Source organism: Thamnophis sirtalis, unplaced genomic scaffold (assembly GCF_051295495.1).
Source record: "Thamnophis sirtalis isolate CommonGarterSnake01/CBP01778 unplaced genomic scaffold, rThaSir2_p1.2 scaffold_6, whole genome shotgun sequence".
Classification (NCBI taxonomy): Eukaryota; Metazoa; Chordata; class Lepidosauria; order Squamata; family Natricidae; genus Thamnophis; species Thamnophis sirtalis.
The window spans coordinates 20,500,677-20,523,250 of record NW_028261386.1 but is presented as its reverse complement, the minus strand read 5'-3'; the positions used below and the strand labels follow the sequence as shown (position 1 = coordinate 20,523,250).

The following is a 22,574-nucleotide window of genomic DNA, read 5'->3' as shown; positions in this document are numbered from 1 at the left end:
ATGCTTGTGCACACGCCCCTTTTGCAGAAGTCAACGCATTAACTAATGTTGGAGAACAGTATTGTGAGCTTGGCAGGCTGGTTTGCTGCCACGGCATATCTGTGCTGGATTGCTGCCAAAGCTTGTCTGTGCCAGTTTGTTGCCAAGGTCCTGTCTGTCTGTTAATAAATTCCATAAAGTATCTTTGGCTTGGTTTTGGTGTGGGACGAGGGGGGTCAGAACAGAAACCTTTGAAGATCTGATGAATGTTCATTTTAAAATCGCCCAAATTGCCTGTTTTCATCACTTATGCTGGCAGTGATTTCCACAGTTAAACTGTGCATTAGAACTTAAAATTTACGATAACTTTATTGTTACTTTGGATGGGCACTAATCAGCATACATTAAAATGAAATTTCGTTGCATACAGCTCTCAAAAAGGGTCACCACCAATATATACTACATAATATACACTACATAAACACAACAAAATAAATAAGTAAATACAAAATAATGCCTATACCCACATATATTATATGACACAGAGAAACAACACAGTCTAGTTCAGATATAGACATGTATATGGCGAGCAAAACGAATCTTGTGAGTTTACCAGACGGATGGCATAGGGAACAAAACTGTTACAGAATCTGAAACATCCTCCCAGAGGGGAACAATAAAAACAGACTGTAAAGTGAGTGCGTGGGATCTCTGAGAATGCTTTGAGCTCTAAGCACATAGTGTTTAGAAGCAGTATCCTGAATAACAGGAAGCAAGCTTCCTCTAATCTTCTCGGCTGTCCTTACCACTCTCTATATGGACTTTCTATCTGAGGCTCTGCTGCCACCAAATCAAACAGTGATGCAGTTTGTTAAAATGCTCTCAATTGTGTCTTTGTAAAAAGTGGCCAGAACAGAAGGAGAAAGATGTACTCTCCTCATCCGACACAAGAAACTGTAATGAATCAAATGTAGAGGGAAGGCATGAAACCATATACTGTAGACCTTTACCAATCTCTCAAAACACTTCCTCATAATGGAAGTGAGTGCAACTGGACAGTAATTATTAAGGCATGTGATGATAGTCTTTTTGGACAATGATACAATGATTGCAGTCTTAAAACATGATGGAACCACGATCTGATGCACCGAGAGGTTGAGGTTGTCTGTGAGAACAGTAGCCAGTTGGTCAGCACACTCCTTAAGTACTTGCCCAGGGATATTATCAGGTGGTGAACAGCTAGAACGTTATTTGTAGTCTCAAACCATCCAAAAATGGTTTATATTTTATATAAAAATATTTAGCTTGTTTAGAGAATCCATGTCCCCCTAATCCTATGAGGACTTTCTGATTCTAATCTGAAGGAATTACACCATAAAGATTCCTTGGCCGTAAGCCAGGCTACTATCTGGCATTACCACAGGGTCAAAATGGTAGCAGCATCTTGCACAAACTCTTAATTTCATCACAAACTTTTTGTTTCCTACCTGATTTTTAGAAAATGCTGGAGAAACAAGTCACCAAGTTGCAAGACACTCATTCTCTTCCAGAGGCTATAGAAACCTCAAAATACCGAGACTGGCTATTGAAAGAAGAAAGACCTACCATACAGGAGCAAGAGAATGTAATGAGAAACAGGTAAAGAACGCAACAGATAGGATGGGCCTTTGTATATAAAGTTCAGATTTTCCCGCACTTTGCTGGGTTCCCTGAGCAAATGTTTTCCAAGGTCATTGTGTCAATTTGCTTAACAGTAGAGGCAATCCTGGATAATGGCACTGGGAATCAGAATTGTGGCGTCGTCCCATCTCTCTCTAGGGCCATTATTATTATTATTATTTCTTTTTTTGTGTGCAATACCTGGCCTTTCACCTTGATGCCAAGAACCTGTATCTTGTGTGTTTTGGTCTGTTGGAAGAAATGTCCTTCTGGGTTTGGCTCCAAGTGGAGAAAAAGACACTGGAGACATGGAGGCTGCTTGGAAAGATGGTTTAATGGTGGACAGGACCACATGGCTTGAGTCCTGAACAGAAAAGATGATCACATGCTTCAATGTTGGATGGAGAAGAAGAGAGCGAGGAAGGGGCTTGTAGGGTTTTTTATACTCTGTTCGGCCCTCTGTTTCCTGTTCCTGTTCTGATTGGTTGTCAGGCTCCCATGAGGCCATGCAAGGGCAACTCTCTAGGCTGTGTTTTGAATCCCAAGTTTGATTGAATTCCCAGATGCCATGTGGCGAGTTGGGTAAAAGGCTATCATGCCTTAAAACCCATCAACTCAAGGGGAAATCTCTTTATTATGTAGAATAGACTGGCTTGGGCATCTTAATGGTCCATTGATAAAAGGGGATGGGCAGGAAGCTGCAAGGAGTTACTTTGTCTTTAAAACATGTTTCTCTCTTTTCACATCCAGGGAAATATAATATTCTGCCTTTGAAATATTTCCTAGGATATTTCATTTTTCTAGGAGAGGGCTGGGTGCTAACTTCCTACAGATCTATGTGGGAAAATCCCCATTTGTTCCCCATTTCCAGTGATATCATAGAATCACAGGCTTTTGTAGTCCAAGCCCAAAATTACTTTCTGATTCCCCAAGACCCGGATAGCACTTTGTAGTTCAGAAAGGCCCTTAGGTTATAATCACAGAGTATATTTAACCACAAGCTAGCAATGGATATTTTAGCATTCTATATTGTATGAATGCAGCTCATGTGATTACTTTATGATTCAGAGAGTTTGCAAATGCTTCAAATTGTACAAGCTTCATACATAAAACAGGGTTATAACCATCAGTAAGTATCTGTGAAAATAATCACAGTATAGTATTAGCAAGGTAAAGGTCAAGAGAATAGTTTAAAATCGAAGACTTGAGGGCTGGTGGTAGCTTAGAGGATATGATAATTGATAGAACACCATTCTTTTAAGTTCCTCTTAGCCCCCTTCAAATCAGAGGTGGTATTCAGCCAGTTCTAACAGGTTCAGGAGAACCAGTAGCTAAAATTTTGAGTAGTTCAAAGAACCGGCAAATAGGCTGGCCTCGCCCCTGCAGCCTCCCAGCTGATCTTATTTTGTTGCTCTGAACAGGAGAATGGAGCTGGAAAGCAGGTTAATGGGGTGGGGAGGGAATGGGGATTTTGCAGTAACCTTCCCCAGGAGTCGGAAGGGAATGGGGATTTTGCAGTATCCTTCCCCTGCCACGCCCACCAAGCCACACCCACCAAGCCACACCCACCAAGCCACACCCACAGAACCGGTAGTAAAAAAAATTTGAATCCCACCACTGCTTCAAATCCCAAATTCCCCAGCCAGCATGGTCGATGTTGGTCAATGTTGAGGAACGCTGTCTTAAGGGGTTTTCATTTCTGCCAGCTTCAGAGTACATCAACACCATGGAGTGGTTCAAAACTGATGGATAGTGAGTCGAAACAGTTTAGTTGTGGAAAGGAATTTCAACTGGTGACCAGCACAAATGATAGATACTGCATACCTGTTTTATCTTTCTTTATGCAGAAAATAGAATTATCCAAGTTACAAACAAGCCCCTAGCACAGGAGTGTCAAACTGGCAGCCCATGGGTTGGATGCATCACATGCAAGCAGGGGTGAAATCCAGCAGGTTCTGACATGTTCTGGAGAACCGGTAGCGGAAATTTTGAGTAGTTCGGAGAACTGGTAGAAAACTTTTGATTTCCACTCTGGCTGACCCCAGAGTGGGGTAGGAATGGAGATTTTGCAGTATCCTTCCCCTGCCATGCTCACCAAGCCACGCCCACCAAGCCATGCCCGCAGAACTGGTAATTTAAAAAAATTGAATGTCACCATTGCGATATGTCCCGATATGTCACATGATGCAATCGAGTTTGACACCTGTGCCCTAGCACATTCCTTGGCAACCATCGGGCTCTATCCTTAACTTGATATTTTAAAAATAAAAAGTATCTAAAATTATACAGTGAAAGCATTGGCTTCAAGCATCACCTAGATGGATGTCTACAGGCCAGTCCATTTTATTGAGCTGGGCTTGCCTAATCTGGAAAAGAAAATTGTGAACTGGGCAACTACTGGGAAGTAGAGAGTGTTGTGTGGGGAGGGAGCTATCTCATCAAGTTGCCAATGATGATTAGTCAAAGGGCTCCTGTTGTGGGACACAGCCCTCAATATATTCTTCACATTCCAATCTGCCCACTTAGGGTGATTATCTTTGGGGTCCTTGGTGCAATGATGGTGTCACCTAATTTGGTAGTGAAACGTCTAGAACACGGGTGTCAACCTTGATCGCGTCACGTGATGCATCGTGATGTATCACAATGTTTTTTGCCTTTGCGGAGCTGGGGTGGGCATGGCCTGCATGTGAAACATCTGGCCCGCGGGCTGCAGGTTTGACAGGTCTGCTCTAGAAGAAAATAACCAAGCTCACAGGGCACCAACAACCCCACATGTCTATGGAGATTCTCAGTCATCCAGGTCATGGTTGTCCCAAGGGTGCTTTTTCAAGAAGCAACTGGACTTTCTGGTTTTTCTTTAAAGGCATTTCGCTTCTCATCCAGGAAGCTTCTTCGGCTCTGACTGGATGGCTGGATTCTCCACCATCTAATCTGAACTGAAGAAGCTTCTTGGATGAGAAGCAAAACGTCTTCAAAGAAAAACTAGAACGTCCAGTTGCCTCTTGAAAAAGCACTTTTAGGACAACGGCCCCACAGTTTGGTGAAGTACAAATATTGTCTTCTATTGATGAGTTTCTGTCAGCCCTAGACGGTGGATCAGACCAAGAAACAGATGCCTTGACGCTACTTTTATTAAGATTAAATATGATAGGTATATCCTTTTCTTATATATATCATGTGGATTAGTGACTGCCTGCCTGAGAGGTTTTTGTAACCTCATACAAGTTTAAAGAATGTTTATCTACGTGTTGCCATAGTAACTGATGCACCCTCCCTCAAGGCCATCCTCTTTCCTCTCTACCATATTCCAGCCAGGGACATACATACATACATACATACATACATACATACATACATACATACATACATACATACATACACTGTGTGTCTGTGTGTGTGTATGTATGTGTGTGTGTGTGTGTATATATATATGTGTATATATATGTATGTAACCAGGGGTTGTGACACTGTATGTATGTATGTATGTATGTATGTATGTATGTATGTATGTATGTATGTATGTATTTAGTGTCACAACCCCTGGTTACATACTCCTAAATACATACCTATTTCCCTGGCTCAGCTGATAAAGGAGGAGAACCTTGTGGCTTAGTGGTTAACACATCTGCCTAATATGTAATACAGCCCAGGTTTGAATCCCAGTAAGGGTATGGCTAGCTGATGAGAGCTAAATAGCTTGAAATAGATCTATACTAGTCTCCCTTTATTTATTTATCAGCACAAATACTATATATATATATAGTCCATGTATGTATGTATGTATGTATGTATGCGCGCGCGCGCGCGCGCACGCGCGCACACACACACACACACACACACACACACACACACACACACACACATATATATATATATATATATATATATATATATATATATATATATATATATATATTCCAAAATCTAAGAGAAGGGACTTTTAATTTCAGATGGGCATTTCTAAACTTTTAATTCTTTACATTTCTTTTCTAAAAAATAAAGATATTTAGAACTAATTAACCAAGAACTGGGAAAACTTGAAGAGCTTGCTGAAGAGAACCGCCGCCTCAGTTTGGCTCAAGAGGACAAAAAGAAACAGGGGGCTGAGAAGAGAAAGCAGCTTATCCTTCGTAAGAAAATGGAAGAGGTAATATGTCTGGGGCAGAAGGGAATAAGAAAAGCTCATACAGCAGCCATGTTGAATGTTGGATGTTTTACGGCATTGCATAAGCACTCGATGTTTATTTTTAAGCCTGGACCTGGAGGATTAACATTAGGACTATACGGTTGTTTGTTTGTCAGATTGTTCATCACTTTCACTCTGGCTCTGCTAACAATTTTTATTTAAATAAAATATATTTCTTATTTAAACAACCAACAAACCATAATTCAGGATGTGGCTAGTGATGGATCCTCCTTGGTTTCAGGGCTTCAGTTAAGAGAGTGCTCAAATTTAGAACAGTACATTTTTAAAAAAAATAAAAATAAAAAATAAAAGTAATATGCAAATTTTGAGCAAAAGGGAAATTATGGAGCTTTCTTTGAATCTTGCAATACCGCTGTTCTAGATAGATCATAGATACCCTAGTTGTAATCCTATACAGATTAGAAATTGCTTGTTGCTCATCAAGTCCTGGATTTCTAGCCAGAATATCTAGGACAGTGTTTCTCAACCTTGGCAACTTGAAGATGTCCGGACTTCAACTCCCAGAATTCCCCAGCCAGCGAATGCTGGCTGGGGAATTCTGGGAGTTGAAGTCCAGACATCTTCAAGTTGCCAAGGTTGAGAAACACTGATCTAGGATTTATAATCCAATAAATCTGATAGGCACTGGTGGGTAAGTTTATTACTAAACTGTCTGAAATCATACCAAAAATCAGTAACAATAACTATCCTGGAATAGATAGCAACCCTCAGAGACAGATAGCAACCAATAGCTCAATTTTTGGTTTTCAGGAATGGAAAAAAAAAGAAATGTCACTTTTAATGAAAATTGGTGATGATGTTAAACGAGAAGCGAGGATTGAAGAACAGCAACGGAAAACCAAGGAAGAAAAACTGAAACGGGTGAGTTGCCACAAGGAACAAGCGTGTCATTCCATCATGGAACTGAAATACCTATGTGGCCTCCTAAGAGTCAAATTCTGTTTAACCTGGTATATGTTACCCAAGTTCTTTTACGGTATTCCCAGGTATAAATCAAGATGTTCCTTCTGCAAACTGAATCAAACTAAAATGAGTCTATTAATCCACAGAGACATAAATGTGGGCCTCCAAATGTTGTATTCAGGGATGCGGTGTCTCAATGGCTAAGATGCTGAGCTTGTTGATCAGAAAGATTGGCACTTCGGCCGTTCGAATCCCTAGCACCGCGTAATGGAATGAGCTCCAGTTACTTGTCCCAGCTTCTGCTAACCTAGCAGTTCAAAAGCATGTAAAAATGCAAGTAGAAAAATAGGAACCACCTTTGTTGGGAAGGTAACAGCGTTCCGTGCGCCTTTGGCATTTAGTCCTGCCGGCCAGATGTCCACGGAGACATCTTCGGACAGCACTGGCTCTTCGGCTTTGAAACATAGATGAGCATTGCCCCCTAGAGTCGGGAACAACTAGCACATATGTGCAAGGGGAACCTTTTACCTTTAACTGCGTATTCTTCCCTCTAAAAGCCTTGCCACCAGTTTGCAAAATCACAATGTTTGCAGGTGACACAAAGCTGGGAAGGATGGATCCTCCTGTTTAGAGAAGAGATTTAAAAATATCTTGTCAGGCATGAAAGATAAGATCCACATGTGAAGGTCCAATTGAACTAATTTATTGAAGAATCCTATGCACAAGAATCTGCTCTACTAATGGTTAACGCCTGCTTGGGGTTAGATATGGGTCAATGGAATTCAACAGGGGGTGGGATTTAGTTCGCTTTTGACTGTGTGGGGATTCTAGGCTGATCCTTCTTTTAACTCTGCCCCCCCCCCCTCTGCAGGTTTTGCCTTCCTTCTCCTACAGATCTAGACAAATTTGAGCAGTGGGCTGAAATGAATAGGGTGGAATTTAACAGAGAGAAATGTAAAGTTCTGCATCTAGTTAGAAAAAAAATGTATTACTATAGAATGAGGTGGGGTGGGGGAGAGGGAACCTGAGTTGGAAAGGTCAGGTAAATTAATAGTTCCTGCCATACGCTCCTCTAGGGCAGGGGGTCTCTAACCTTGGCAACTTTACGACTTGTGGACTTCAACTCCCAGAATGCGCTGGCTGAGGAATTCTGGAAGTTGAAGTCCACAAGTCGTAAAGTTGCCAAGGTTGGAGACCCTTGCTCTTGGGAGTTGCTTATGAGATAAGACAACAATTTGTTGGTCCTCTGATTCTTAGCAGATTCCTGGCAAATATTAAGGTGTAATTTAAATCCCCTATTATCACTATCGTATGTCTCTTTGAAAGCCTGGTCATCAGATACGGAAAAGCCACACTTGTGTCTTCAGCCGGCTTGAGTGGTCTGTAATGAACTCCTTCCACAATATTAGGTTCTGTTCTTCTCTATTTTTTTTATAACTTGAGTTGTTTCAAGAGGCTTTCTGTGCTTTTATTCCTGAATTTTCTCAGTGATGCCTATCACATCAGATTTGTCTTCTGAGTTGGATCTCGGGTTCATTTCCATTATTCTTATTTCCCTTCCGTTAGCCATTGGGCCTTTTCTTAGAGCTCTTGGGAGAGACTTTGAATAATTATTGGGTTCCCTCTTGGTCTACTTAGAAACAAGTCATGCTAGAGAAGAAAATGGCACACCAGCTGAAGAAACTGCAGAAGCAATTCCAAAGAGAGGGCCTATTGCCCTCTTCCATAATCTTCCCTGTGAGCACCCCTGAAAACACGAGCTTGTCAGGTAAAAAAGAAGGTAAGTGAATTTGAATGGCTGCTTATCCTTTTCCCTTATTGCTTCCATTGATCCATCAAGATAGAATCAAGATCACGCAAAGTGTTAATACCACTTTATAAGGCCTTGGTAAGGCCACACTTGGAATACTGCATTCAGTTTTGGTTGCCATGATGTAAAAAAGATGTGGAGACTCTAGAAAGAGTGCAGAGAAGAGCAACAAAAATGATGAGGGGACTGGAGGCTAAAACATATGAAGAACAGTTGCAGGAACTGGCTATGTCCAGTTTAATGAAAAGAAGGACTAAGGGAGACATGATAGCAGTGTTCCAATATCTCAGGGGTTGCCACAAAGAAGAGGGAGTCAAACTATTCTCTAAGGCACCTGAGGGTAGAACAAGAATCAATGGGTGGAAAATAATCAAGGAGAGAAGCAACTTAGAACTGAGGAGAAATTTCCTGACAGTTAGAACAATTAATCAGTGGAACAGCTTGCCTCCAGAAATTGTGAATGCCCCAACACTGGAAGTCTTTAAGAAGATGTGGGATAACCATCTGTCTGAAATGGTATAGGGTTTCCTGCCTAGGCAAGCGGCTGGACAAGAAGACCTCCAAGGTCCCTTCCAACTCTGCTATTGTATTATTGTATCAGCAAATTGCAGCCAATATTGAAAAGAGTTTCAGCTAAGATTTTTGGCAAACTTTTTTTTATAATAGCCTAATAACATTGCCATCATCCTCTCTCTCCCATCCGTACCTGGGTGAGCCTCAGATGAACCTTTGTTCTTTTTTTTTGTTTAGTTGTGGTTTCTCCTTAGGCAGCCCGTACAGCGTGGCATTAATATGGTTCACCAACCGTTCCCCAGATTGTATGGTCAGATAATCCCTAGGAGGTGTCAGATCAGGCAATTCCTATCAGCTATTTTGGGTTGACGTGAATACACATTGTCCCTCTATGATACAGATACTGTTCTCCTGTAGGTCAGTTCAGTTATAGGCTCTCCTCCTTACTCTGCCATCCTCTTTATGTTTGAACTGGTCCCTTACTCAAAGATAGCAATAGAAATAGCACTTAGACTATATACCACTTTACAGTGATTTACAGCCCCCTCTAAGCAGTTTACAGAGTCAGCCTATTGCCCCCAACAATCTGGGTCTTCATTTTACCCACCTTGGAAGGATGGAAGGCTGAGTCCACCTTGAGCCTGGTGAGATTTGAACTGCCAAATTGCAGGCAGCCAGCAGCAGAAGTAGCCTGCAGTACTGCACTCTAACCACTGTGCCACAGATTTGGATCAGTTGATTAGCTGTGATGGTGGTGTGGGTTGTGTGCTGAAGTGAGTGAGTGAGAGAATTGGCTGCCTCTCTAGCCCTTCATGGAGCAACCCTACCCATGATTATAAGTTTTTTTCAACAATGAATTAGCACTCTTTGGAAATAATGCTAAATCTGTGTGCAGAAGAAATCTATCAGCTGCTAAGTGGCTCCTCCTTCATATGAGTATAGCACTGATGTGGAAGAGCACTGAACATATATTAAGCTCTTTTTGAACATAGGTTGACAACACTAACCTACTGACATTGGATATCAGCTAGTGGTCAGACTCCCTTGGAATGAACCTATGCAGAACCCTTGCATAGAACCAGAGGTCAAAATTCATCTCTCCACTAACTCTAGCCCATATTAAGGAAAGTGAATAATGGACAGTTTCCCAATTGTTGGTAACAGTTGGTGGAAGCCTAGACAGCCAAGCAAAGATAATCAACCGAACTCTTTATGTGCCCTCTCCACTATAAATAAGCATATCAATATTTACCGCTATTGTAATTGTGCCAAGTTAGTTGAGACAGCAAATTTTATGCTGGCATAGTTTTCTGCTGGTTCAAGAGCTGGTTGTGAAGATGAACCCCCAGGCCACAGACATATTTGAAAAGCTACAGATATGGATGGTGCTGATAGAACAGCGATGGTCACTTTCACCAGTTATCATCACCAGTAATGGTGTGAGACAAGTAAATATGGAAATCCTATAATTCTCTTTTCTGATATTGCAAATCTCATCAGGATTTTTTTTCTGCTTTGATTTATTTATCTTCTACGTTAATGTTAATTCTTTTCCCCCCTTAAGAATACCCCTATAAGAAAAGTGTAGAAGACATTAATGATACTATGGAGCTGGAAAATGCATCAATTAGTCTCCCTGATAAAGAATCACAATTTTCCAAAGGTACTTTTCATTTCTGTGATGAAAGAAAAGAGATTGGGCTGGAAGGGTCGGTCTTGGGTCTGGAATGAGAACCACTTTTCAGGAGACTCAGCGAAATGAAAAATGTGGGGGAAAATAGTTCAAAGCTAAAGATATGGCAAATCTATTACCAAGGGTGAGCAAAGGATCACTGTAGGTCAGAATGTCAGAACATGTATGGGCAGGAGGAACACATATTAAATTTAAAACATATGCATACCTCCGACCACCATATTTTTACAGAAATTTTTGTCTATAGTCAAATTTAAGAAAGGAGATGACTGAAGGAGCCTGGGTAGGATGAATTAACTTTCCTGGTTCATTAACTAACAGTATGGATGGTTGATTTTAAGCTTGCCAAAGAAGCAACGGAGGAGACTACAAACCCTGTGGCTGCATTTACACATCTAATCTTGTAAAGTTTGTGCCTTAGCTTATATGAACTCGTTATTGCATTAATTGATGGTTCAGTGTAGTTCTCTGCCAATCTAGAAATGGACCTGATTTGGTAATCAGATTAAATGTGAGGTAAACATGGCTATTAATCCATAAACCAGTGATGGTGAACATTTTCAGCACTGAGTGCCAAAAAGGGAGCTTGCGCGTGTGCGCGTGTGCACTCGTCTGGGTTATGACCCGGAAGAGGAGCTGCCTAGGGGGCGTGCACGTTCCGGAAAATGAACTTCCGGTTTCTGGTGTACCAGCTAGTTTTCAGGTTACTGGCACACATGCACACGCAACAATCAGCTGGTCGGCGTGCATGCTCGCACCAGAAAATGGAAAACCAGCTCTTCCAGTTTCCAGCACTGCCACACCCACGAAGGCCAGCTGATCATTGCGTGCACATGCATGCCAGAATCCTGGAAGAGGAACGGGTGACGCCATGCATGCCAGGCCACATGGCTCTGTGTGCCACTTTGCCATCACAGCCATAAACCATGACATACCAATGAAATGATTGTTCTCATAAAAATGTGAAAAGCCAAAAAAATAAGTCACTTTTTCACTTTGTATGGTATGCAAAGATACCCATATACATTTGGCATTCCCATTTGTCCATCCAGTGGTGTGTTTCAAATTTTTTTTGAACCTACTCTGTGGGTGTGGGCTCCTTTGTGGGAGTGGCTTGCCGGCCATGTGTTCTCTCTCTCTCTCTCTCTCTCTCTCTCTCTCTCTCCTTCCTTTTGTCTCTCTGTCCCTGTTTCCTTTTTTTCCCTTCATCTCTCTCACTTTTTCTTTCTTTCTTTCTTCCTTTCTCTTTCTCTTTCTCTCTCTGTGAGTCTGTCTCTCTGTCTCTCTGTCTCTCTGTCTCTCTGTCTCTCTGTCTCTCTGTCTCTCTGTCTCTCTGTCTCTCTGTCTCTCTGTCTCTCTGTCTCTCTGTCTCTGTCTCTGTCTCTCTGTCTCTCTGTCTCTCTGTCTCTCTCTCTCTGTCTCTGTCTCTCTCTCTCTCTCTGTGTGTGAGTGAGTGAGTGAGTGGTGGGTTTCAAAAATTTTTGGAACCTCTTCTGTAGGTGTGGCCTGCTTTCCGGGTCCACTGGTGGAACCTCTTCTAACCGGTTTGGTAGATTTGACGAACCGGTTCTACCGAACTGGTGCGAATTGGTAGGAACCCACCTCTGTGTCCACCCAAATCTATTCCATAGCAATCTGTTTTTCTTTACCGGATGCTCACGGAGCTTCTATTCAGGTAGGCAGAAAGAGAAGTTCCCCTCCCCCTCATTCAGCACAGACGCCATGCAAGCCCCCTGAGGAAACAAAGGGACTTCTGTTCCTGCTCTCATCCTTCACTGGGCCTAAAGCACAAAGGTAGAGAATGTGCTTGGAAAAGATTCTGTCTATAGGCTGAATCTAGCAATAATATTGCTAGTTTTCTGGAATAATATCTTCATAAATGACTTAGATGAGGGAATAGAAGGGGAACTTACCAAATTTGCAGATGATACTAAGCTGGCAGGAATAGCTAATACCCTAGAACAGTGATGGCTAACCTTTTCGCCACTGCGTGCCAAAAGTGAGGGGAGCGCAGGGCGGTTGTGCGCGTGCGTGCCCACACCCATAATTCTATGTGCCCTTTTCCTGCACATGTGCCCATGACTGTCCGCACTCCCCCTGCTTTTGGTGCGCGATGGCACAGTGGACCTGTTTTTCACCCTTCCCCAGGCTCCAGAGCCTTTCCAGGAGCCTGTGGAGGGCAAAAAAGGCCTTTCCCACCACCCAGAGAACCTCCGGAGGCCAAAAACGGCCCATCTGTCGACTTCTGGTGGGCCCAAAAGGCCCAAAAATCAGCTGGTCTGTGCGCGCATGCGCTGCAGCTCAGCCCACATAGCAACAGCAACAGCAATAGCAATAGCAGTTAGACTTATATACCGCTTCATAGGGCTTTGAGCCCTCTCTAAGCAGTTTACAGAGTCAGCATATCGCCCCCACAGTCTGGGTCCTCATTTCACCCACCTCGGAAGGATGGAAGGCTGAGTCAACCTTGAGCCGGTGAGATTTGAACCACCGAACTGCAGCTAGCAGTCAGCTGAAGTGGCCTGCAGTACCGCACCCTAACCACTGCGCCACCTCGGCACCCTAACCACATGCCCACCGATATGGCTCCGCGTGCCACATGTGTGCCATAGATTCGTCATCAAGGCCCTAGAAATAGGCTCAAGATGGATCTTGACAGACTTGAACACTGGGCCCTATCTAACAAAATGAAGTTCATTGTAGAGAAAAATAAAGTCCTACACTTAGGTAAGAAAAATCAAAAGTACACATATAAACTGGGTGAAACCAGGCTTAATAGCAGTGACTGTGAGAGGGATCTTGGAGTCTTAGTGGATAACCAGCTAAATATGAGCCAGCAGTGTGCAGCGGCAGCCAAAAAAGCCAATGCAATCCTAAATTGCATTAACAGAGGGATACAATCAAGATCAAGTGATGTACTAATACAACTCTGTAAAGCCCTAGTAAGACCACACCTAGAGTATTGCATCCAGTTTTGGTCACCACCCTATAAAAAAGATTTTGAGACTCTAGAAAAAGTGCAGAGAAGAGCAAGCAGGATGATTAGGGGACTGGAGACTAAAACATATGAAGAACAGTTACAGGAACTGGGTGTGGCTAGTCTAGTGAAGAGAAGGACCAGAAGAGACATGATAGCAGTGTTCCAATATTTGAAAGGCTGCTACAGAGAGAAGGGGTTCAAGCTATTTTCCAAAGTACGTGAAGGCCAGACAAGGAATAATGGATGGAAACTGATCAAGGAGAGATTCAATCTAGAAATAAGGAGGAACTTTCTGACAGTAAGAACAATCAGCCAATGGAACAGAAGTTACCTTCAGAAGTTGTGGGAGCTTCATCACTCAAGACTTTCAAGAAGAGATTGGACTGCCATTTGTCAAAAATGGTGTGGGGTCTCCTGCTTGAGCGGGGGTTGGATTAGATGACCTATAAGGTCCCTTCCAACTTTGTTAATCTGTTACCTTTTACATATAGCAAACCGCTCCTTTGGTTAGAAGCACCGGAGCTAAGGATGGGTTTCATAAGTCCCAAATTTGGTTGCTCAGTTCTATCTTTTTCTCCCCACATTCCAGGAGACCTGACTGTACCTGGGAGTCAAGTATCACTTTCCAGAGAAAGAAATGAGACAAGATCTACCCGTATACCCAGCTCTGAACTGATCCCAAGAAAATTTTCCAGTACAATAGAGGTAAGATATGTCTGATGGAAAGGAAAAGTCTGCAAGACCCCTAAAGGGCCGCTTCTATCTTGCCTTGACTTAGAAGAATATCCAGGGTCAATCAGGCTAATCTTTGCATATAGAGTCCTCAACTTACAACACTTGGCTAAAACTTCCTTATACAATTCTTCTTATTGCCACATTTGACATATAAGAAGCTAGGACAGGGGTTCCCAAACTTGGCAACTTTAAGACTTGTGGACTTCAACTCCCAGAATTCTCCAGCCGAGTTGAAGTCCACAAGTCTTAAAGTTGCCAAGTTTGAAGACCTCTGAGCTAGGACATATATTCTGAGATTACTGTCTTGTACTCTACAAACCATGTTTTATTTAAATGGAAATTTTCATCAACATATGTGCAGGCAGCCCTCGTCTTACAACAATTCATTTAGTGACCATTCAAAGTTACAACGGCCCTGGAAAAAGTGACTTATGACTGTTTTCCACACTTAACGACCATTGCAGCATCCCCATGGTCATGTGACCAACATTCAGATGCTTGGCAAGCTATTCATATTTGTGACGGTTGCAATGTCCCAAGGCCGCATGATCATCTTTTGCAATTTTCTGACAAACAAAGTCAAGAGGGGGGCCAGATTCATTTAACAACTGGGGTACTAACTGAACAACTGCAGTCATTCACTCGACTGTGGCAAGAAAGGTTGTAAAATTGGGGAAACAGATGTCTCATTTACCAACAAAAAGATTAGAATTAGAGTTAGAATTAACTGCCCTCCCGAGCTCTGTTTTTGCTGACAGAGGCACTGCGGGCCGATCCTTTGCTGTTTCTAAGGCGGCCCCGCGAGCCAGATCTAACCACCCTGCGGGCCAGATCCGGCCCCCGGGCCTTGAGTTTGACACCCCTGCAATAGGGTGATGAAAGCTGGGCTGCAAAAATCCAAAGGATTTCCTTTTTCTTTTTCTTGCTGTGAACAAGGGCTGCTTCTCTTTCATGATGTCTATGGCATCGAATAGAAAACGGCTTGCGTCAACGTACATGTGTTTCATTTTGTATTGTTAAAATACATCGTGGGCCACAGGATGCCTCCATGATTTAACTTTTCCAAGTACCAGTATCACTATTGCAAAATCTTCTCTAGAACAAACTGGAAGTGAGGCCGCCTTCTTTTATTCACTTTTATTGTCTGGTATACTCGTTTGCTCTCTTGCTTCATTCCATTTATTCAAATGTAGGGGCTGCCTGACTCTGGCAGTTTACACTTTTTTTAAAAAAAATAGGAATAATAAAATAGACAAGCAGAATAATATTGTCCAGAGGGGGGGTGGGAATGCAAAACATGGCAATGAAACAATGGGCAGACTTAACACTCATCATATGCAATGAAACAACTGAAAGGCTCAACACCCACCCTATGTAAAGTCCTGAGAAAACAGCCAGTTTTTTAAAAAAAGGATTTTTGGAATATCATCAAGATGGGAGCTGAGTGAAACTCGGTAAGGTATTATTCTAGAAGGCAGGCTTTATGACAGCAAGGGTGCATTTCCTTGACTGACACAATCAATCAATCAATCAAAATAGAGTTGGAGGGGCCTTTGAGGTCCCCTGCTTTAGCAGGGAACGGGCCACAAAACTGGGAGTGTGTAGTGGAAATATCTATTCTCACAGACATATAACAGTGGGTGACTCATACTAATGATGGGGTAAAATGAAAGTTTGGATCGGACAACATTGTAATACGGACATATTTTGCCTACATACTGGCTGGGGAATTCTGGGGGTTGAAGTCCACACAACTTAAAGTTGCCAAGGCTGAGAAATATTGCTGTAATACATAAGAGTGGAGTCATAGCAAATTCAGTCTTTTTAAGCTCTGTTAGTTAAGGTTGGGGCTGTTTAAAGTCTACTCTGAAGTTGAAATGTTCAATTCAATGCTCTCATCCTTACTTTTTTTAAATATATATATTTTTAACTTTATAGCAAGAAACCCTTGTCGAGAAAGACCAGCGCAAAAGGGGAAGTCTTGACTTGGAGCCAGGTAATCAGTGAGCAGCCTCCTTCCCCAAAGGCTTAAAATAAATAAGATGGCACAGATTGTGGAGTTTTCTGTGTGTTTTGTTGCAATAATAACATATTGTTAAGTGGGGGAGGTTTCAATTCTTCATAGATGCTAACATTTATGCATAGATTAGTTGATTGAGGCCAAACTACATGATGTAAGTTAGATAAAAATCTGAATCTTGTGGCACCTTGAAAACTTAAAAACTATTAATGGTACAGATTGTTCTCCACTTCATTGCCCGAATAAGACATATATAGGCTAAAACAAGGATATCTGTGGTTTCTATGCTTAGAATGAAGAAATAAAATATAAAAGATAGAGATGCTATAGCAGGGATGTCAAACTCATGTGGGAATCTGTTGCCCCCCAAGAGATTAGCAATCATCAAAAACCAAGATGTTAGCAATTGTTTTTGCTTTAATCATTAATTTCCTTCATTCTTTTATTCCTTTATTTATTCTTTAACATAACCTTGAGTCTTCAGCAATATTAGGTATGTATTCATTATTAGGAAAGGTCAATGGGAGCTAATATGGGGACATTCAGTCAGGACAAAATCCTGCATGCCTTATGTGCTGCTGACCAGTTTCGTAGCATCTACCAGTCTTCTTGCCTTAGCTAATTTTATTTCTTTTTATTGACAAAAAAAAAATGACTAGAAAGCCAGCATACTACAAAGCGAAATATCACTCCTATTTCCATCAAGGCCTCTGAACCACACATAGAGCCCAGAGAGGGTTTGACACCCAACTACGGTAATTCTGGAGGCCCTGACCAGAAAGCAATCATTATAAATTATTTCTAAAATACATCAATGATTTTATTGCGGTGTTTATACACCACCTTAGTACATAATGTCCACACATACAATGGTAACCCAGAAGGCAGCCTACATATTTATTACAAATGCAATGTATAATTGCTTTTTACAGCCTCCAGAATCCTCTCCAACCACATCTCTGAATTTCAGTGGCTTGATCACAATCGCCAAAATGGTGCAATCCGGTACCCTGCATTGTGACTCAGGAAGCACATAAAACATGTAGCCATGAGCCTTAAGGAGTACTTCATGCAGGGGAGCTCGGTTCTTACCCTTCTGAATGGCATATTTTCCCACTGTAGTTCTCACCTCGCCCCACAACTAACTGGGTTGGCGTCTAGCCACAATTTACTACCAAATAAGCAGTATGCATAATGCTGTAGCGGAGGCCATCCCATGTCCCACAGAGAACACAATTCTCAGCTTGAACGACACTGTTACTAATCTTGCTATTGACTCGCTCTTGAATGCAAGTTTGTGGTAGACAATCTTTTCATGACTCTGAAGGCCTCTTTTGGGCCACTTTGCCCTTCTATTATTATTAGAGTTGTCCCATCCATCCCATTTTAATCCAGCCTTTAGCAAGAATGGTATTCCCACATCAGGCAAATTTTCCTACAAATCTGAAGATCCTCTTATTTGCCTCAGGTTTACCACCTGCTGCTCCTTCAGGATGCTCAGAACCCTTCCAAAATCATAACTTCATTCTCTGACATAGGCTATGTGGAAAGAGGGTAGAAATGAGACGTTGGATTTCCTATATCCAGCATTTAGTTCAGGGATACACAATTAATTTGGGCAAACCTGACTTTTGCCTCATGTTGATGGGATTGGTTTTTCCCCAAAGTAGGGTCGGGTCAGGACAAAGAAAAGGCCACACCCAATTAAATGGGCGTAGGCAGAACAATAACTACATTTTATTTAAGTAATATTGAAAAGAATGCAACGTGGACATTATTATGCCCTAGATATTTAATGATTTCCCTCATTACTTATAAATTAAAACTCAGTGTCAACTTTTGCAAGATTTCAAGAGGGCCACATTAAAAATTTTTGAAGATCACATGCTACCTACTCAGATGTGTACATCTTTTAAATCATCATTCAGTCACACTGTTATTTATTCTGTTTCACCTGTTTAAACCCTTTGGGTATTTGTCATTGAGATTCAGCCTGTTTTGGAAAAGTCTGTATGCGTTTGCAGTATAGTAGTCCTTCATCCAGGGCAGTCTCATCCATTAAAACCTTGATTTTCTGTTGTCCAGGGTAACTTTTGGCTTAACAGGATGTAACAATATGGTCTATCTTCCCCTACCGTGTTACTAGTGAAGTACCTTAACTAACAGTCCTATTCCCGATCCTTCCCAATCTGGCTTTTGTCTTCTGTTTTCATTCTATTGAGATGATCCAGACAGTTTAAAAACTTTATCCTCTCCCAGCAAATACTGCAAGTTTATATCTTCATCACATTTTGTTTGATCTTTGTTATGTTCTCTTTAGATTTTTCAAATATTAAATCATGAATAAATTTCTTAACCTGCTTTGTTTTCCCCCTAGTGGTTCCATTTATTTATTTATAAAGCTTCTTAGGGAATCTGTATCAAAACTTCTCCTTCCTTTTTCCTTCCTTTCTTCTTTCTTCTCTTCTCTTCTCTTCTCTTCTCTTCTCTTCTCTTCTCTTCTCTTCCCTTCCCTTCCCTTCCCTTCCCTTCCCTTCCTTCTTTCTTTCTTTCTTTCTTTCTTTCTTTCTTTCTTTCTTTCTTTCTTTCTTTCTTTCTTTCTTTCTTTCTTTCTTTCCCATATTCTCTCTTTTGGTTATTTTACCATTATTGTGTTTCCCCGAAAATACAAGCGGATCTTATATTAATTTTTGCTCCAAAAGACCCAGTAGGATTTATTAGGTCTTATTTTGGGGAAAATACAGTACTAAATGTGCCTGTCTTAACTGGGGCTTGTTTGGGGGGGAGTAGGGCTTATATTATGAGCCCTACTCATAATATAATCATGCTAGGGCTTATTTTCCAGTTGGGTCTTATTTTCGAGGAGACACGGTAGCTGTGTTCACACTATATGCTTAATTTGGTACCTGGCCTAAACCTTTGTCTAGGCTTGTACAACACATTGCACTATAGGATAATTAAATGGCCTGAAATCATCTTTTATGCTAAGACCACAATAACCAGTTTAACACGTTGCAGTGAATGCAGTTGCTAAATTGGTAACTGATTTAATTCATTAATTAATTTGATATGCCCAATGATTTTGGGAAGTAAAGGATGTTCTTAAATTCAGCTGTGAGAGAACAAAACATCAATGTGAATGGAAAGTGAAGGGACAAAAAAAGGAGAGCAATATTGGGGATAGAAGTAAATCCTGGGGGACACTCATGTCTCTCCACACCCTCCATTCCTCTAACCCAGCTCTTTTTTGTCTTGGTTTTATTAGCCTGCTCTTTTTTCTTCCCCATTTCCTCTTTATGCCTTTATTGCTCACCCAAAATCAGTGAGAAGGAAAAGCCAGGATGGCCATTTGCCCTGAACCTCAAACTAAAAGAGGGGCTCAGATTTAAAAACCTGCTAATTAATATATATATCACGGGTGTAGGTATGTTAGTCTTGTTGTATTCAGGTCTTTTCCCGTGTAAGATTGAGATTGTCTTGGCAACGTTTCAGCCGAAAACACCAGCCTGAAGATGGCGAGTGAGACCTTGCCGAAATGTTGCCAAGACAATCTAAATCTTACATGGGAAAAGATGCAAATACAACAAGACCAACACACACACACACACACACACACACACATTTTTAACTTTTACCATGGCTAAGATCCTTGAAAACTGGAAATAGTCTAGGGCTCTCTGCAACTTCAGGCAGGATTGCATGAACTCATGTATGTGAACACACACACACACACACACACACACACACACACACACACGAAACTACAATTATACCCATCTGCTTTGATTTCTCAAAAGGCATCAGGATCCAAAGAGTCACGTGGGATCATCTAGAGCTGGGGTGTCAAACTGGCAGCCCATGGGCTGGATGCATCAGGCACAGGCCATGCCCACTCCAGCTCCACGAATGGGAAAAACATCACAAAACATCACGGGACGGGAACGGGACACCACAAATTTGATACCTGTGCTCTAGAGCAGTGTTTCTCAACCTTAAAAACTCTTAAGATGTGTCAACTTCAACTTCCAGAATTACCCAGCATGCTGACTAGGAAATTTTCAGAATTGAAGTTCACACATCTTTAAATGAATCTAATATCTGCACTGGGGGATCCATGTAGGATTTGGAAACCTGCTTCTGGTTGGGGAAGGTTAAATGCAAAAACCGAGAAGAGCCTAGAAGAAGAGAACCTAGACTGATGATTTTAGAGAGTTGTTAGTAGAGGAAAGAGAAAAAGAAGAAAAAACAATGTAGGATTCCAATTGAGCCCCATAAGTTTGAATTATCAGTATATGGCAATGCTGAAAATAAGACCCAACTGGAAAATAAGCCCTAGCATGATTTTTCAGGATGTCCATAATATAAGTCCTACCCCCAAAATAAGCCTCAGTTAAGATAATCAGGCAGACTGATACATTTAGTACTGTATTTACCCTAAAACAACCCTAATGCATAATTTGGAACAAAAATTAATATAACAACCGATCTTATTTTAGGGGAAATTTGGGTACTGTGCCTCCTAGGTTGTGCAGTAAGCAAGATTTGTATTTTTTTCTCTTTCCATTTCAAATTAGGCCCATACAGGTCTCTGATTGGTAGAGCTGGGACAAAACTAAATTTGGATTAATTTCATTTAAATTGAAAGGCTTAATTAACACAAAGTATAGTTAATATGATGGCTTTCCCATTTGTACTCGGTCATTTTCTTTTCATATTTAAAATTTGAATGTGATAATACCTTTTAGATGTATTTGATGCCATGTTCAAGATTTTCAGGGCCTTAGTTTGTGCATTTTAGATTTAAAAGTTTTATTCTCATGCACTGAGCAGTGAAACTGGCAGGGTAATAAGTAGGTTTATTCTCCTTTTCATAAGTCCTCCTATCTTAGATACCACTTCTTGTCCTTTGCTGCAGGCGAATCTGTTGTTCCTCATCCTGGCAGCAGCAAAGTTTCCTTCTCTTCAGCTAAGGATGCTGTGTCATTGACCAGTAGTGTGGTTAGTCACAACCCATCAGCCAATCCTGGGTCTGGCCTGACAGGAATGAGCAAAGATAAATTTCCACCCTCTGTTTCAGCTGTGTCTGCCAGCAATGATGGTGGAGCATCAGCCTGTGGATCAACTGGTTGTGTGAACAAAGCTGCCTGTTCTGGATCAGCTGGTTGTGGGAGCAAAACTTCCTGTTGCGGATCAGCTGGTTGCGGAAGCAAAACTTCCTGTTGTGGATCAGCCGGTTGCGGAAGCAAGATTTCCTGTTCTGGATCAGCCGGTTGTGGGAGCAAAACTTCCTGTTCTGGATCAGTCGGTTATGGAAGCAAAACTTCCTGTTGCGGATCAGCCGGTTGTGGAAGCAAGACTTCCTGCTGTGGATCAACTGGATGTGGAAGCAAACCTTGCAGATCAACCAGATGTGGAAGCAAGACTTCCTGTGGATTGACCAGATGTGGGAGCAAAACTTCCTGCTGTGGATCCACTGGTTGTGGAAGCAAGACTTCCTGTTGTGGGTCAACTGGATGTGGAAGCAAGACTTCCTGTTGTGGATCCATTGGATGTGGGAGCAAGACTTCCTGTTGTGGTTCCGGTTGTGGGCCTGGAGGATATTCCAGTAACAGTGGCAAGACTGGTTGCTGTGGATCAGCCGGGTGTGGGAGCAGCAGTGGAAAAGCAGGCGGTGGTTATGATTCAAGTGGAAGCAGCAAACACGGAACAAGCAATAGCAACAACAAGCACATTTTCTCATGCTCAGGTGGTAAGTTTTACCTCAAGATGCAGTCTTATGTCCTGGGACTGAAATGTAAATAAAAAAGGAGGATAAAAGAATTCTGTGGAGAAAATGTTCATTGGGTGGGGTGGGAGGCTGTCATTTGATATCCATAGCTAATATAGGATAGAAGAGCTGAATACAAGTAGCCCTTGAGTTGCAGCTATAATGGAGGTCGCAAGTCATTAGCAGTCATAAAAGGGATCTGTTGCGTGACCAATCTGATTTGACAATATATTTTTTCAGCAGTCACTAAGCAAATGCAGTGGTCATCACTGTGAACCCATTGATCACTGTGAGTGTGATGTCAACCC

The 22,574-nt window shown here is 41.7% G+C and overlaps 1 protein-coding gene across 1 annotated transcript in view; it reads left to right on the top strand.

Annotated features, from left to right (window-relative positions):
* FSIP2 (fibrous sheath interacting protein 2) overlaps nucleotides 1–22,574 on the top strand; it is a 70,458-nt gene that overhangs the window by 6,866 nt on the left and 41,018 nt on the right. The window contains exons 5-11 of the mRNA XM_087718022.1: nucleotides 1,478–1,617; nucleotides 5,641–5,785; nucleotides 6,596–6,706; nucleotides 8,387–8,528; nucleotides 14,334–14,449; nucleotides 16,418–16,475; nucleotides 21,415–22,248. Of these exons, the coding sequence (XP_087574148.1) occupies nucleotides 1,478–1,617; nucleotides 5,641–5,785; nucleotides 6,596–6,706; nucleotides 8,387–8,528; nucleotides 14,334–14,449; nucleotides 16,418–16,475; nucleotides 21,415–22,248 (1,546 nt within the window). The remainder of the gene's footprint in view (nucleotides 1–1,477; nucleotides 1,618–5,640; nucleotides 5,786–6,595; nucleotides 6,707–8,386; nucleotides 8,529–14,333; nucleotides 14,450–16,417; nucleotides 16,476–21,414; nucleotides 22,249–22,574) is intronic.